Below are 14,538 nucleotides of genomic sequence, written 5' to 3'. Positions count from 1 at the left end.
ATTGGTCCTACCCAATTTTCCTCTAAAAAATGCCTACACAAAGGTCATAAGATACACAAGAGCTGCTTGCCAAGCTCTAGTTACCTGCTCATCTTCAGCAAGTGACTTCTTTCTAGTAAAGTAATTAGCAGGTAAAAAAAAATATATATATATATATATATATATATATCTTTAACTCCAAAACTATTGGAGTTTTAATCTGTACAACACTGAATGCAAAAGACTTGCAAATAGCAATAGCACAAAGGGAAAAAATAATGACTCCAGGGTCAGCTTATAGCTTCACAAAAGCAAAATACATATTACAGTGAATAAGATTATCATAATCCTGAAAATAAACTAGGCAGATGCATTAATCATATACCAAACAGTACCTGAAAATGGGGGTATATGATACAATAGGAATGTTTCAACTGAAGAATGAATATATATAGTATTCCTATATTCCAATTACAGTATAACCACTTCACACAGTTTCTATAGAAGTCGAAAAGACCTGTTCTAGATGCTGCACAAAATGCATCATATCACCAGGTGAAGATCAAACAGGAACAGCATTCTTTGAAACATTCAATTATGAACAAGAAGTGGCCAGAACACACACAAATATATATATATACGACCCTGTCAAACATAAATGCACACATACTTATAAATCCAGTATGTGCTACATGCTGCAAATACTCTTTGTATGTTTTATTGCCAATTTCAGTTTCTTGCAATTCCTTTTGCCATTTATCAATAGTTCTGAAAAAAAAAAATGTTCCTTTACGATTTATAAAAAGGGAACAGTGAAAGCTGACATTGATTCATAAAAGCCGCAGCCAAGTTATGGCTTTGAGTTCTTTTACTGCTAAAGCTGCTCTAGCTGTATGAGCAGGAAATTGAAATTTCTACTGCAAATAATAATTATGTAAATGCAGATAATTAAAAGCACGTTAGCAAGAACCTCTACACTCATGCACCTTTATTATTTAGCTAGTCAATAACTGAACTAATCATTGCTCAGAGAGCACATAAACATTAGGTTGCATTTTCTATCTCTGGAGGTTTCAAATCACTATTTAGAGACGGGAAGGAAAAAAAGAGGGGAGCAGCACCATGCAAGTCAGGTCCCATTTGGGTTTCAAACCTCAGCTGCAGGGAAACAACAGGTAAAATTTTAACTGAAACAGCTGTAATAGCATATTTATTTTATTGACTTAAGTGTAGACAGAATTTCAAATGCACAGTTTGCGAGCCACAAATGTTTGAGTTACAGAACAGTCAGAAGTAAAGCACACATTAATCTGTTCGGGTACAGAGCAAGAGGCAACACCTGATACTTGCACAACTTGCAAGCTCCACAAGCAAAACTCCTGCAACACCTTACCACACAGTACCAAATGGCTTACAATCCTCCACATTGACAGGGATAATGACTTCAGCACCTGACTACTAATATCCAAATTAACCACTCTTCCAACTTCGTATTCCTCTAATGGCAAAGGGTAGAATATATGCATAGAAAACCTTTTTTTGTAGTAGTAGTAGATACGCATACAAAAATGAATGATCCAAAAGCTGTTCAAAACTCCTATGTTTGGTATTAAAAAAAAACTTTTCTCCATCACCATAGTTTAGAAAACAGAATGGCAAGTTAACTACTATCCAATGCCATACAACTCACTGACAAGTTAACCCCATGGTAAAACAGCATAAGATTCTTCCAAACAAGCCACAGTTTCCTGCATTTTCCAATGCACACAAGAAAATGTAACCCAAGTGAAACAATTCTGCAGTACGCTGTGATCAGACATCCATAATAACTGGCAATCTTATGTTCCCAGTTTGAATACCTTTGCACCAAGGTTACCTTTGCAGTACATTTATATAAAACAGACTCCACAGGCAACTTTCATTTTTCTGCTCAGCATCCTCAGCACTCCTTAGGAGTTCCAAAATACCTGCTGTGGCTTCCAGTGCTGAAGAACGATTGTGGTACCCTCTAGAAATTGCAGCCAGCCCGTCCCTCCCCTGTCAAGGCTGTAATTCACACTCCTACAGCTGCCTGGGGCCACAGCTCTGACATATCGTTTCATGAAAGGATTGGCAATTTCACTATGAAAGGACACACAGAATTAGAAAAGCAGAAACAAGCATGTTGATGCCACACACAGCATCACTGGACTAGCACACACACAAAGATATAGTTTATACCGTAAATATGTTTTTAAGTGGAACTTTTAGTAGAATGCTTATTGCTGCTTAGAAGCATAGGATGCCAACTCTCTACATCAACAGCAGAGTGAAAGGTAGGGCCGTACACTGAGATAGATCTTCAAAAAAAATGTTGTCCAAAATCAACTACAAGATTCACAGTGACACCACAACAACAGTGCTACACAGCTTACATCCACAGTCACGCAACAGCATAACAAGAACCATCCTCACGGGTCGGGTTCTTGCAAACACTAAATCTAAATGTGTTAAACCATCTCCTTCAGATGACCAAAGAGGGGTTTTCCCTTGCATTGCCCAGTTTATCCCCCCTCCCTGTACCATACACTATGTATCCTGCAAATCTAAATAAATCATTGATGCAAAAAAAAACTGGAATAATCAACTCCAAGACCCTGCATCAGTATCTCACTTCCATATCCATATACAATAATAAACAGTTCACACAATAAATAAGACTTCTATTACACTAACGTGTTTAAGCAACTCATTGGGTATACTTTTTCCGTCATCAAGAAAATATAGGCATTTTCCGTGCGATGCATTGTAAAACAAAAGCTCGCCTCCACAAGAGTACTTAAGCAACAATTAATATGTACAGATTTGGCATCTATAAGTGAACAATGAAAATTTTAGAATAAATTTTGTAGTTAAACTAAATTCTCACTGGAGTGTTTTCACATCACAAAATTGCTGATAATTTTTTCTTACTTTTTTGGCTTTATTTTTCCAGTCCTTAGCTGATGCTGCTTTAAACATCAGTCTATAAATCTGCTGATTATAAGTTCAGACCCATTTTCTTTCCATCTAAACCAGCTAGCACAGAAAATCTACTTAATCACATTATTTTTCCTCAAATCACTTGCCTCTAGGAAGGAACAGAGCACTAAGAACCTCAGAGCAATAGCTTCCACTCAATTCACAATAAGACATGAACTTCTGTAGAGTTCGGCGGTAACTTTTAGGGTTGGTCCCCTCCCCCACCACTTTTTCAAATCAAACAGAACAAAAACAAGAAATACAAAGCAAGGCTAAACACTTTTCCAAGGGAAAAAAAATAAATCGAAAGAACTTAATTCCATTAGCTTACTGAAATCAGGAAATGCTGCTTTAGTTATAGAATTAAAGAATATCATGTTGTTATTCAGAACCTGAAGTCATTGGAAGCTGTATTAATGCCTGTATTACTCTATCTTTCTGGATCTGGCCTTGTGACCACTGGGAACACTGCACATTCAGCCCACTTCATTCCTCCATCGCTTCTGCAACAACATGGTATCTTCTTGCAGTTCCTATTCCTTCTAACCAGGTCTTTCATAAATCAATGTTCTCAGCCTCATCAGGTGCAAGAGAAATCTCATATGAGATGACAAACCAAAGGAAAATAAGCATGGAAACTGCAGAAAAGGCAGTGGGGCTCCTTGCTTATTTTCCCTTTGTTTCTTTTCCCATACCAAATCCTCCAGGAAGCTTTTCCTGAAACAAACATGCTTTTCTAAGCTTTCTTCTAATGAAGCCTCCCCTCCCCACCCTACAAGATGAGAGGTTGGTTAAACACGCATTTTTCAGAATCTAAGTGAAAATGGCTGAACTGAACAGTGCCAGAAGACAGAAACCATGCAAATGCCTGAGCTGGTTTCTCATGCCAAATGAAAACTGGAAGTTATATGTGTGTACCACACTTTGATATGCAGGTAAAGCAGAGCTCAGTTTGAAAGCAAAGGCACATACCAAACTCAGAGTAAGATTTCAGGTATTTCTTAGCTTCATAGTAAATACTTGCCCAAGCTACAGTAGTTTCTGCAAATCTAGGCCATTAAAAAGGAGTTAGAACAATCTAAAATAGGAACATTAACAAATAGAAACAGCGTCTCACAAAACAAACTCATTTTTAATGCATCACGCACACAAAAAAGATCATATTTACATCAGGAATACCACCAAGCCCACACCAATTAAATACACGGTCTTATTACTCTGGTTCTTTAGCTTGAAAGAATATGCTCAGAAGAAATCACATTCCTAATTGTTTCACTGTAAATGTCTCCAAAAGTAATTTATGTATGAACCTTAATTATACATTTGCTCCTCTAGTAAGAACTCAGCCCAAGAATATTGGGCTGACTGCAACCACAGACAGAGCCTTGCTGTTGCCATACCCATGCTGAGCAATCTTTGACCCAACAGAACACCTTTCAAAAATACTGTTGTCGGAAGTTATTGAAAATATGATACATATCACACAAAATAAGCCACAAAACCTAGAGAACAGCAATGTCAGCAAGTCAGTCTTTTTCAGCGTTGTGCTATTTTCATGGAAAAGTGCCATCCCACATCCCATGGTGCTGAGAAACCAGAATCACAGAAATCCTCCCAGCTCCAGAGCACAAGAGACTAAAAACCAAAGCGACCTCACAAGTGGGCTTATCACAGCTATCAGAGATCTTTCAGAGGCTCAGGACTCTTTCAGGCTTATTCCAGGCAACAAACAAGTAAGTAAATAAATATTTACAGATGCACTGAATTTGGGCTGCTTGTTATTGTTGTCCCACTCATGATTTTAACAGACATGTTTAGAGTTAAGGAAGAAAGCACTACAACCACACAAACCACTAATTTCCTGCTTGATATCTCTGATGGTATTTGCATAGCACGCACTGCGACAGGAGGCAACAGCAGTTTAATGCAGCATTTCATAGCTAAACAAAGTTGTAATCTTTCCTCTTGTTTGAGTTCTTGTTTGAAAAAGCTGAAGTGGTGTTATCTAGACACAAGCATTGCTACATCTCTGAGTCTTGCAACTGAGAAATTTTCATGTACGGTTCTTACCCTTGAAGGTTTCTCCTTCCTCATCTCTCTTCAGAAACATGAGCATGGTGGCGATTGGTCAACAGCTGTACTAGATGATCTTCAGATTATCAGTCTTTTCCTACCTTAACGATTCTATAATTCTACTAACAAAGACCATATTTGTAAGAATGCCTCCTGGACTTCTACTCAGCCAAATTCTAGCAATGAAATCCTGACGCCACAACACATCCAGCATTTCTTTCCATTCCATATGGTCAGATTTTCAGTACCTACTGCTCCTGGAAAAGAGCTTGGTCAAATATCCTACCTATAGGACTACACCTACAATTCCAAGCCACTCCAAAGCTTGTTATAAAAGCCAGATGTACTACAGGATGTATAACATAACCTTAAAAAAAAGTGTTTGTTTGTTTTTAAGGTGATGTCCATCCACAAAAACTCAATCTACCAGATAAACCTTTGGCTTGTCTCCTGCCATCTTTTCAATACAACTTGCCAGTGAAACTCAGTAGACAAATTAACTACAGACCCACGGAATGCACACAACAGGAAACCTCTTGAGAAAATGGCGTGGTCTACTTGCGACTGTGAATGAGGGGGAAGGAAACAAACTGGAGCCCACCCTCCTCCTGCTGTTGTTTTGTACTGCAGTAGGTGCAAAGCTCTTCAAAATCCCATGGAAAAGGGACATTTTTTCTTTTGTTCTCCAAGAGAGAAACAAGGTGACATACAGAAAGCTGTAAACAAACTAATAGTTCTGCCATTCATTTTATGTATATTTGGCATTGCTAATTCAATTATGCTTGGGAGCATTTGCTCAACTCAGCAGCATACTGAAATTTAGCATTTTAAAACAGCCTCTATTATTCTTATGTCATAAACTCATTTAAAAACATAAAATGTGGTGAAACGATTACCTCTGTTTGGACAGCAAATACAACCTTTTCTTGGGAACAACCATTTCTTCGTTTTTTGTCCTCAGCTCCAAACAAAGAAATCCAAATATTTTGTCCTTAAAATCATAAAGTTCTCATGAAAACGTATTTTCATTTGCTTTAGCTAAACCACATTTCTAGGCCTAACTCATTTGCAGCATCCCTTTAGGGAGCCAAATCTTGAGCTTAAAAGCATTTGTGACTTCAATTTATCCACTGGGTTTCAAACTCCCAATTTTCCCAGAGGATTATGAAAGTCTGCCAACTTAGCTTGATGCATTAAAACTGTTTACACAAGTTCAAAATACATTTCAGCATAAAACAGTTTGGCTTCTGCTCCCTTCCACCTATTTATTTTTTTTTTAAGCTCAAATAAACTGGAAGGACAAGTGGGAACCAACTCCAGTCTGGAATAGTGCATTAAAGCTACAAGTTGAGTTTCAGTAAAACACAAGTGAATCACACAGCAGACAACAGTGACTTTTTTTCTCTAATTTAACAGAACACCTGAAATCCAGAGTACATAAGTTGCTCCAGATGTAATGCCTATTTATTTCCATGGAAATTACAACAGATACAAAGAGCACAATAGCACTATTTGACAGAGAAAATTCTCAGTAGCACTATCTGAGCAAATTCTCAGCTACAAAACACTCTTCTTCAGCATAGTCACCACTGTTAGCTATACATATTCACCAGGGATGAACAAGAGCCTGCACGCTGTGCTTGTAACAATCTGCACCAGCAAAGGTGACCCACTGTTGCTGTCACCACTGCTGAAATGCACCACCCATCACCTCATTGTGCCCACATCCAGTGTTTGATCTCAATAAAAGTTCAGCAAGCCTCGACGAAGGTCAGTGGGAACAAGCTTTTTCTCACGTTGAAATTCAATGACACTTTTGCTTTATGTGCACTTCCATGTCAGATGCCATTGTGTCATACTGCCCATCTGCTGCCATCTGCCACATGGCAACAAAATGCAATGCAATATTGGTGGGAAGGTTGAACTTCTACTGTCATACCACCAACATCCACCTCTGTTGCCATGGGTCAATATAATAAAGTAGGAGGTATTACATTTGAAGCAGCTCTCATAGATGAACTCCAAAACATACCATAAGATTTTATACAGTAGAACTACGTTGCTTCATCTCTTCTCCTTCCATTACATTTTTAGTACATATGAGTCATGCACATGTACAGGCTACACTAGATAGCTAAATAAAATTTATAAAATACAAAGAGTAAGGCTACTTCTACAGGAGGTCAGATTTGCACTCACTAAAGCATATTGCCTAAAGACTGCAAGACCACACAATCACACAAACAGAAGGCACCACAAGGAAGGCAAATGGATTCTCCAATGCTTACTAGAAAAACCAAAGTTGTTATTGTTCCAAATGAAAAATCAATATCTTATGAAGTAGAATAGACACTGAAAGCCAGGAGAGCAGTTGGGAAAATAGCAGTTAAAAAACATCAAGACACAGCTATATTTAGCAAACAAGCTAGGGTGAAGCTATTGAGGATAAGCAGAAAGGGCAATCCACTAAGAGAGACAATAGTAAAAAAAAAAAACAATTAAGAAAACGCACCTCATCCAATCAAGTAAGAAGTCTTAAGGCATAAAGCTTGAGAAGCATATTGCTACATACCATCAATGAGCATTCCATGAATAATTGAAATATGGAGCCAAAAGAAGAGAGAGAAAGTCAAAAGTAAAAAGTGAAACATTTTTACCTCCCTGGCATCTCTTCATATCCCAGCCCTCCATCAGCAGCATCCTCTCACTAACGCTGGCTGAATTACCAACCCAGGCTGCAGGCCTGCCCATAAATCACAGTGCATGTGTGTGATTCCCAAAGATGCCTACAATCTCTCAGAAGAGCCCACATATCACCCCCCATAGGGCTTCCAGGTGTCCCTCATTCAGCTCCTCATGAAAGAAATTCCCATAACACCAAAGTACTGCATTGATTTTATCAAGCCAGTGAAGCAAAAAAGGGTAACAACTCTTTTTTAAACTCAGCATGTTTGTTTACAGAGTGGAGAAACAAAGCAAGCAGAGGCTCCACCTGAGCTCAGGAGTAACTGTAGGAAGATTTCTTGAAAAGGAGGTTAGTGAAGCTCATAAGAAGCTGTTTATCAGGTGATTCTGATCTGCTAAACAGAAGAATCTCCCTACTAGAAACAGTCAACAGCAGCAAGAGCACAGACCTGCACTGTCATCATACACACCATGTGTTACAAAATTAATTGCCCTATTACATTATGTGTGGGTAAAACATGAACAACATTCTTGGCCTTAAGATTACATTCATTAAGGATTAGATTTAGCGAGGACCTAAAAGGGAAAAAAAAATAATAATAAACCTCAGTAATTGCAGACACCACAAAACAGGGAGTGACAAACAGAAAAAAAAAAATAATAATAATATCCTTTCAGAGGAGGTTTTTCAGGCAAGAGAAAGTTCTGTCAAATAACTACACTGTCCGTATTAGAAATATTCAGTCAGAGTGTGAAGTACACAGTGTGAGGCCAAAAATTATCCCCTGGATCCCAGGCATTACGAGCCTTTTTACAGCAGGGAGAGAGAAACTTTCTCACAGATTCTCCTGCGTTTGAGGTTTATGGTTTCTTTGTTCAGCTGGCAACAAGAAGAGGGGCTGCTGTGTGCTGCCCATGCAGCAAGAGGGGCCACCAGAGAGTTCCCACAGCAAGCACCGTCCTCCTGGCCACCCTCATGCCCTCAGTACCAGTCACAGCCATCCTTCTCAGGCAGGACAGATCAATGTCCTGCCAAAAGTTTTGTTTCCAAGAGAGCTAGCACACTGACAATAGCACACAGCAGTCCCAGGAGCAGAGCCCAGTGAATCAAGTTGAACTCATTGTCTGCAGCCTAAAAGGGCATCCATTAGAAAACAAAACTAGCCCAAATAAATGACAAACCCTCCAACTTGCTGAGGCCAGTCTCTCTCCCTCTCTCACCGCAGGGCTGGAGGGGCTTCTGCAAAGCCAGAGCCTCAACAGGCACCGCAGGTTTTCCACATCCAGAGGAGGAGCACATTCTCACAAGGGTCTTAGTAGTTACCCAAGATAGACCCAGTACAGCTACAAACAGACATGTTTTCCAACAACTTTAAAACAAACTTTAATGCAAACTGAGAACAAACAAATAATTTTTAAAAAGAATCTGACCCATATGCCACCTCTTCAATAAGATGTACTGCAGTTAAAAGCAGTACACACAGTGACAAAACAATACGCAGATCCTGGGTAATATGGAAAACCTCTTTTTCATTTCATTTCTCCAGCTTCCCCTCTTGTAACACCAACAGAAGAGCAAAGCCACCCCTCTTAGCCATTACTACTCTCCTCTTTTTTCCTCTGGGGGAAGAAAAGGAAAAAAAGGCATAAACTGAACCACAGTTTTTTCCCCTTTAATCCATAAATACTTTGCCTGAAGCTTCAGGAGAGGAGTAATTTCTAAGCTTCCCAGCCTCCCGCACACAACCAATGGTTACAGTTCGTAAGTTGCGAGCTCTTTGTTTATTTTTGTAAGTTACTGTCCTCCCACAGACCTCACTGCTGGAGACAGTCCTACAACACTCTTCATGCCACGTTGTTATCATTCTGGTGACAAACTTGGAAACAGACGTACTCTTTTAAAACGCATCTTATGAAGGCTTCCACATCTTTAGTTACAATTGGTTATTGTTACGGAGCTGAACAAGCTGAAGCTTTCTCAGAACAGAAAACAATGCAACAGCTATGAACAGCAGAAAACTGTCCATCGGAGAACATCCCATGGCTTACTCTTTGTGAGCCTAAATCTAGTGGGATTTAAAGGACCTTAGCTAACTAACCCTGCAGAAATAAGAGGGGTATTAAATGGATGGCTTGAGAATTGCCCCAGAGAAGTAACACAGTGGCAAATGCTTTATATTAAGGCAGACTTTCCAGCTAGAGGCACTCAGAGAAAGACGGTGATAGGACAAAGGGGAAGAGCTTTAAAATAAAAGTAGGAAGATTTACATTGGATGTGGTGAAGAAATTCTTTACTCAGAGGGCAGTGAGGCAGTGGCACAGCTGCCCAGAGAAGCTGTGGGTGCCCCATCCCTGGAGGCACTCAAGGCCAGGTTGGATGGGGCCCGGGGCAGCACTGCCCAGGGCAGGGGGGTACAACTAGATAGTCTTAAAGGTCTGTTCTAACCCAAATCATTCTACAGTTCTGTAATTTGTTGCACCAAAGAAAGCATCAGTCCCAGAAAGTTAAGATTTGGGCCCAAGAAAGGCATTTCTCTCCACACCTCAGTAGGTTCACAATAAAGTCAGCCTAAGGGCTGGCAAACTTCTCCAACCCCCTAACAATCCAAGTTATGGACAAACCCCTAAAACACATGGGCAAGCAGGAAGGCCAGAAGCAACTATAATGTTGGATGGAATGTGAAAATTAAATTTAGAAGACCAACAGTTTTGCTAACAATGCAGTCTTACAGCCTCAGAGAGTGGTCAGGCACTGGAATGGCCTGCCCAGGGAGGTGGTGGAGTCGCCATCCCTGGCAGTGTTCATGAGGCGTCCGGATAAGGAGCTACGAGATACGGTTTAGTGGCTTGTGGTAGAAAGGGTAATGGGAGGACAGTTGGACTAGATAATCTTGCAGGTCCTTTCCAACCTTGTGATTCTATGATTCCTGCTGCCGGGCCACCAGTTCTCATGGGATGATGGGCACCAGCATGAAAGTGGAGGAGATCGAGGCAATTGTCTGCACCATGAAAAAGAGAGAGGGTAAAAACAAGGCAATGCCTGCTGGCAGGCTCAGCTGTACTATTTCTCACACTGACTCTGTTTGCCAGAACTGTGCTGTCCTCTTCTTTCGGTGGGAGTAATAATGCTTTCTTTCCCATGAAGATGCTGCCTCTGGGTTGCTTTGATCAGGACCCCAAAGCAAGGGAACTTGGTAGACCCTTACCAGCCACCATGCTGTGCTTGTGTCTTGGCGAGGGCACAAGGCACAAGCCCAAGAGCCCTGTCCAAGTCCATGGACCTCTTGTTCCTATTCAGAAGCACATTCCTTCACCTCAAGGGATGCATTTGAAAAAGCGGATGGCCAGAATTCACCAAGCCCTCGATTCATTGAGCCCCCAGTGAGTGCTCTGTTAGAAACACTCAGATGTGAGGTGTGCCAGTTCTACCTGACCCAACAAATGGGATTCAGTAACTGCTTTGCTACTAGCAATAGTCAGAATGCACTCAAGGCCCAATAAATGTGAAATTACTCAGTGCTTTATCAAAAGAGCAAGCCAATACCTATTTCAGCTGTGGAACTTTACTCATAATGCCCAATTTTATTTTTATTTTATATTTTTTTTACTGTTTACAGTGAGTGGGTGGCTCCACTCTTGACACAGTGCTACACGAGCATGTCCTAAACCAACAACCAAAACCATTTTTTAAATTACACATGAAATGGTTTCTTTCATCTCTTTATTCTCATAAAAGTTTCAGTACGGAAGCCAAAAGAAAACAGCTGCGTGAAGTATTTTAGACTGCAGGAGACATGCAAAAAGGTATTTCTGCCTGTGCTGGAGGGCACAATCTGTAATAACATTTTGCCTTCCAGATGATGACAGGAGGCATTAAAAGGACAACTTGCTCCCTAATAAGCTCGCTTGACTGGTGAAGCACGTACATACAGAGATAGCACAGTTTTGCCAACAATAATGGCAATTAATTTTTACGTTTCACTCTAAATTACATTAATTTATGGCCTTCCTAAAAGGCGTTTAGCAGACAGCTGATTAAATTCAAGCCATTAGATTTTAATTAGAGATGTTTTTGAAAAAAAATTGTCTCCAAACAACTCGCACATCTTTGTGCATGTTACATACTTGTTACCGGCAGCAGCAAACAAGAAGTGATCGCAAAGCACCAAGCAGGCAGCACGGGGGCACACAGAGCTCTGTGTTTTGGAGCCTGAAACTTCGGACACGCTCTCCCAGCCCACATCCAGCAAACAACATGCATCGACGCTTACTACAGAAGCAAAACCAAAGGCCAACTAACAATATCATGACATGCACTTAAAAAGATTGAGCTGAGCCTAATCCTCATTAAATTCTAATAAAATCACAGGGCCTGCCTGACCAAACAGTGAAACAAATTAAAGGTCCAGATGGAGCCTCCCCCAGTAAGGGGAGCAGGATGCCCCAAGCGGGCACTGCCTCCACGCGCAGCACTGAATGAGTCGCTGTCCTGCGAGCAGCCTCCAAGCAAGAAAACAGTGCTTCATTATTCCAAAATCAGTGTTGGGGTCTTCCCCACCCACTTCCAACAGTTATTTCTAAATAAGGACCTCATGGGGGGCAGTACTCCCCGAGCTGAAGGCACAGGGGCGCTCTTTGATATGGTGATCAATTCCACCACTGGGTAAAGAGGTTCATAAATATTAAGCAAGGTATATTTGCATACGTCACCCACAGGCACAATTTTCCCAGTGAAAAATGAGAATAGAACACTCGCAATTCCTCCCCGCGTCGCTTTTTGATCAGGAGATATGAAATAATCAGAAAACTTACTTGGGCAAGGAGAGTGGATCAGGCCAGGAGCCAAGGTTTATTAAAAAGTAAAATGTATATATATACGTATACTTTTAAAAAGTGCACTGTTAATTATGGTGCACCAGTTTGGTTTGGACAGGTGCCCAAAACACGGGAGCAGACATTTCAGAAACCTTAAAGGTTGGGAATCACACTCAGCACTATTCACATGAGTCAACTTTTCCAGCAAATCGAGAACTATTCCCTATTATTATAGATTTCACCCGAGTGCTGTAAAATAAACTCCGGGTCATTTTTAGAGGGGCAGATTTATTCTCCTGCCAAAGACGGAGGGGGGCTGGGTGATGCAGTGCGTGCAGCAGCACTGGGGCAGGCACAGAAGGGCTGCAGGTAGGCAGCGCGTTGCTCGGTGTCCTGCGAACCAAATAGGCAGAGCTTTGCCACCGAAAACACATTAGGATGCGTGAGCTCTGCAGTTCTTACATGTTGAAATAACATCAGGTCATACTTTCAAGTGGGACGGCTTCACGCTCTATGCAAGCTATCCTCTGAAGCATTCGGAAAGGTGCTGGAAGGTTTCTCCTACACTACGTGGTGACAATTTGCCGTCGTCTCAGCGAAACTGAAAAGAGCACAGGCTGTCAGCTCCCCGGGTGCGCTCAGGCGGGTTAACGATAGATGTTTCGGGTTTGGGCGCAGCGCAGCACGCCGAGCTCCGGGCAGGGGCTGCTCCCCCCGCGCCGCGCTCCGAGCAGAGCGGTGCCCCCGGGCCGGGCTGGGGACAGCGGGCGCCCCGGGAACGAAGCCGTCTCGCCGGGCTCCGGCCGGCCGGCATCGGACCTCTGCACCCGGAGCAAAACTAAAATGGCATTAAACAGAACAAGCCAGCCAAGCCCAAGTAAGTAACTCCGGGAAAGCGCAAGCCCACGGCGAGGAAAGAACAAAGGAGGCAAGTGCAGCCGGAGCTCTCGCAACAGATGGTTTGAAGCTGACCAGATTTCGCGCTGGCATCCCCTCCCTCCCTCCTTCTCTCTCTCTCTCTCCCTCCCTCCCAGCTTCCCTCCCCTCCCGCCGCAGAGCGGGTGGCGTTGCGCGCTCAGCTCCGCGTCGCCCCCGGCTCCGGCTCCGGCTCTGGCTGGCGCTGCCCGCAGCCCGGCGCTGCCGTCGACGGCTCCCGGCCCGGCCGCAGGTGCGCGCCCCCGATCCCCGGCCCCGCCGCCCGGAGCCAGGCTCGCCCCGTCCCTCCCGTGCCGTCCCGTGCCGTCCCGTCCCGCCCTCCGCCCCGCGCTGCCCGTAGCCGCTCACCCAGGCTGCCGGCGAACCCGTCCATTTTGTCCTGGGGAAGGCTGGTGCCGCAGCCCGAGGCGAAGCCGCTGTCGCCGTCCGGGACAGGTTCATTCACCCGCGGAGCGGCGGCAGCGGCGCCGCAGCCCGGCGCTCATCGGCCGCCCGGGGCAGCGGCTCCCGGCGCTCGGCGGGGGGCGGCTCCGGCTCCTCCTGCTGCTGCTGCGGGGCCGGAGGCGCTGCCCGGCTCCGTCTCTGCGCCGCGACCCTAACGCGGCGCCGAGTGCCGAGCTCCGAGCTCCTCCCGCCGCCGCCAGCGCCGCCCCAGCGCCCCGTGCTGTCGTGCTTCCGACTCCGCCCGCCCTGGCAGCCGCCGCTTCCCCTGCGGGCGGGACGGGGACGGGGACCGGGCCGCCCTCGCTGCCGGCAGCACCGCGCCGGCCCCGGCTGCCCCGGGGAGCGCTCCCGCCGCCGACACGGCGGCCGCCAAAGGAAAGCGGGGACGCCCCGTGCCTGCCCACGTCCTTGCAGCCCGTATGCCTGAGGAGAGGCACCCGCAGCCTCTCTGCGGGGCGTTTGCTCGGATTGCGTTCGGGGGTTGGTACCGTTTGTGAGGCGCAGCGATCAAAGCTGAGATTTCCTTAGGAAGCTATGGAATCGCTGGTTCACGCTAATTTGGGGGTGAAGTGCTTTAGCGGCCGCTGGAGCTTTTCGTCCCGGTGT

The 14,538-nt window shown here is 43.8% G+C and overlaps 1 protein-coding gene across 5 annotated transcripts in view; it reads right to left on the bottom strand.

The window, feature by feature from the left end:
• EML4 (EMAP like 4) overlaps positions 1-14,100 on the bottom strand; it is a 153,489-nt gene extending 139,389 nt beyond the window's left edge. For 4 of the 5 annotated variants that reach the window (XM_001233826.6, XM_046939703.1, XM_046939704.1 and 1 more), the window contains exon 1: positions 13,837-14,100. In XM_001233826.6, coding sequence (XP_001233827.2) covers positions 13,837-13,861 — 25 coding nt within the window. In that variant the 5' untranslated portion in view covers positions 13,862-14,100. Of the gene's footprint in view, positions 1-5,049; positions 5,172-5,560; positions 13,269-13,836 lie in introns of those variants that run through there. The other variant, XM_040697669.2, reaches the window with a different exon arrangement.
• Between the last annotated feature and the right edge of the window lie 438 nt (positions 14,101-14,538).

The sequence above is a fragment of the Gallus gallus genome, chromosome 3 (assembly GCF_016699485.2).
Source record: "Gallus gallus isolate bGalGal1 chromosome 3, bGalGal1.mat.broiler.GRCg7b, whole genome shotgun sequence".
Taxonomy (NCBI): Eukaryota; Metazoa; Chordata; class Aves; order Galliformes; family Phasianidae; genus Gallus; species Gallus gallus.
Note: the sequence above shows the minus strand (reverse complement) of the source record. Positions and strands in the feature narration are given on the sequence as shown.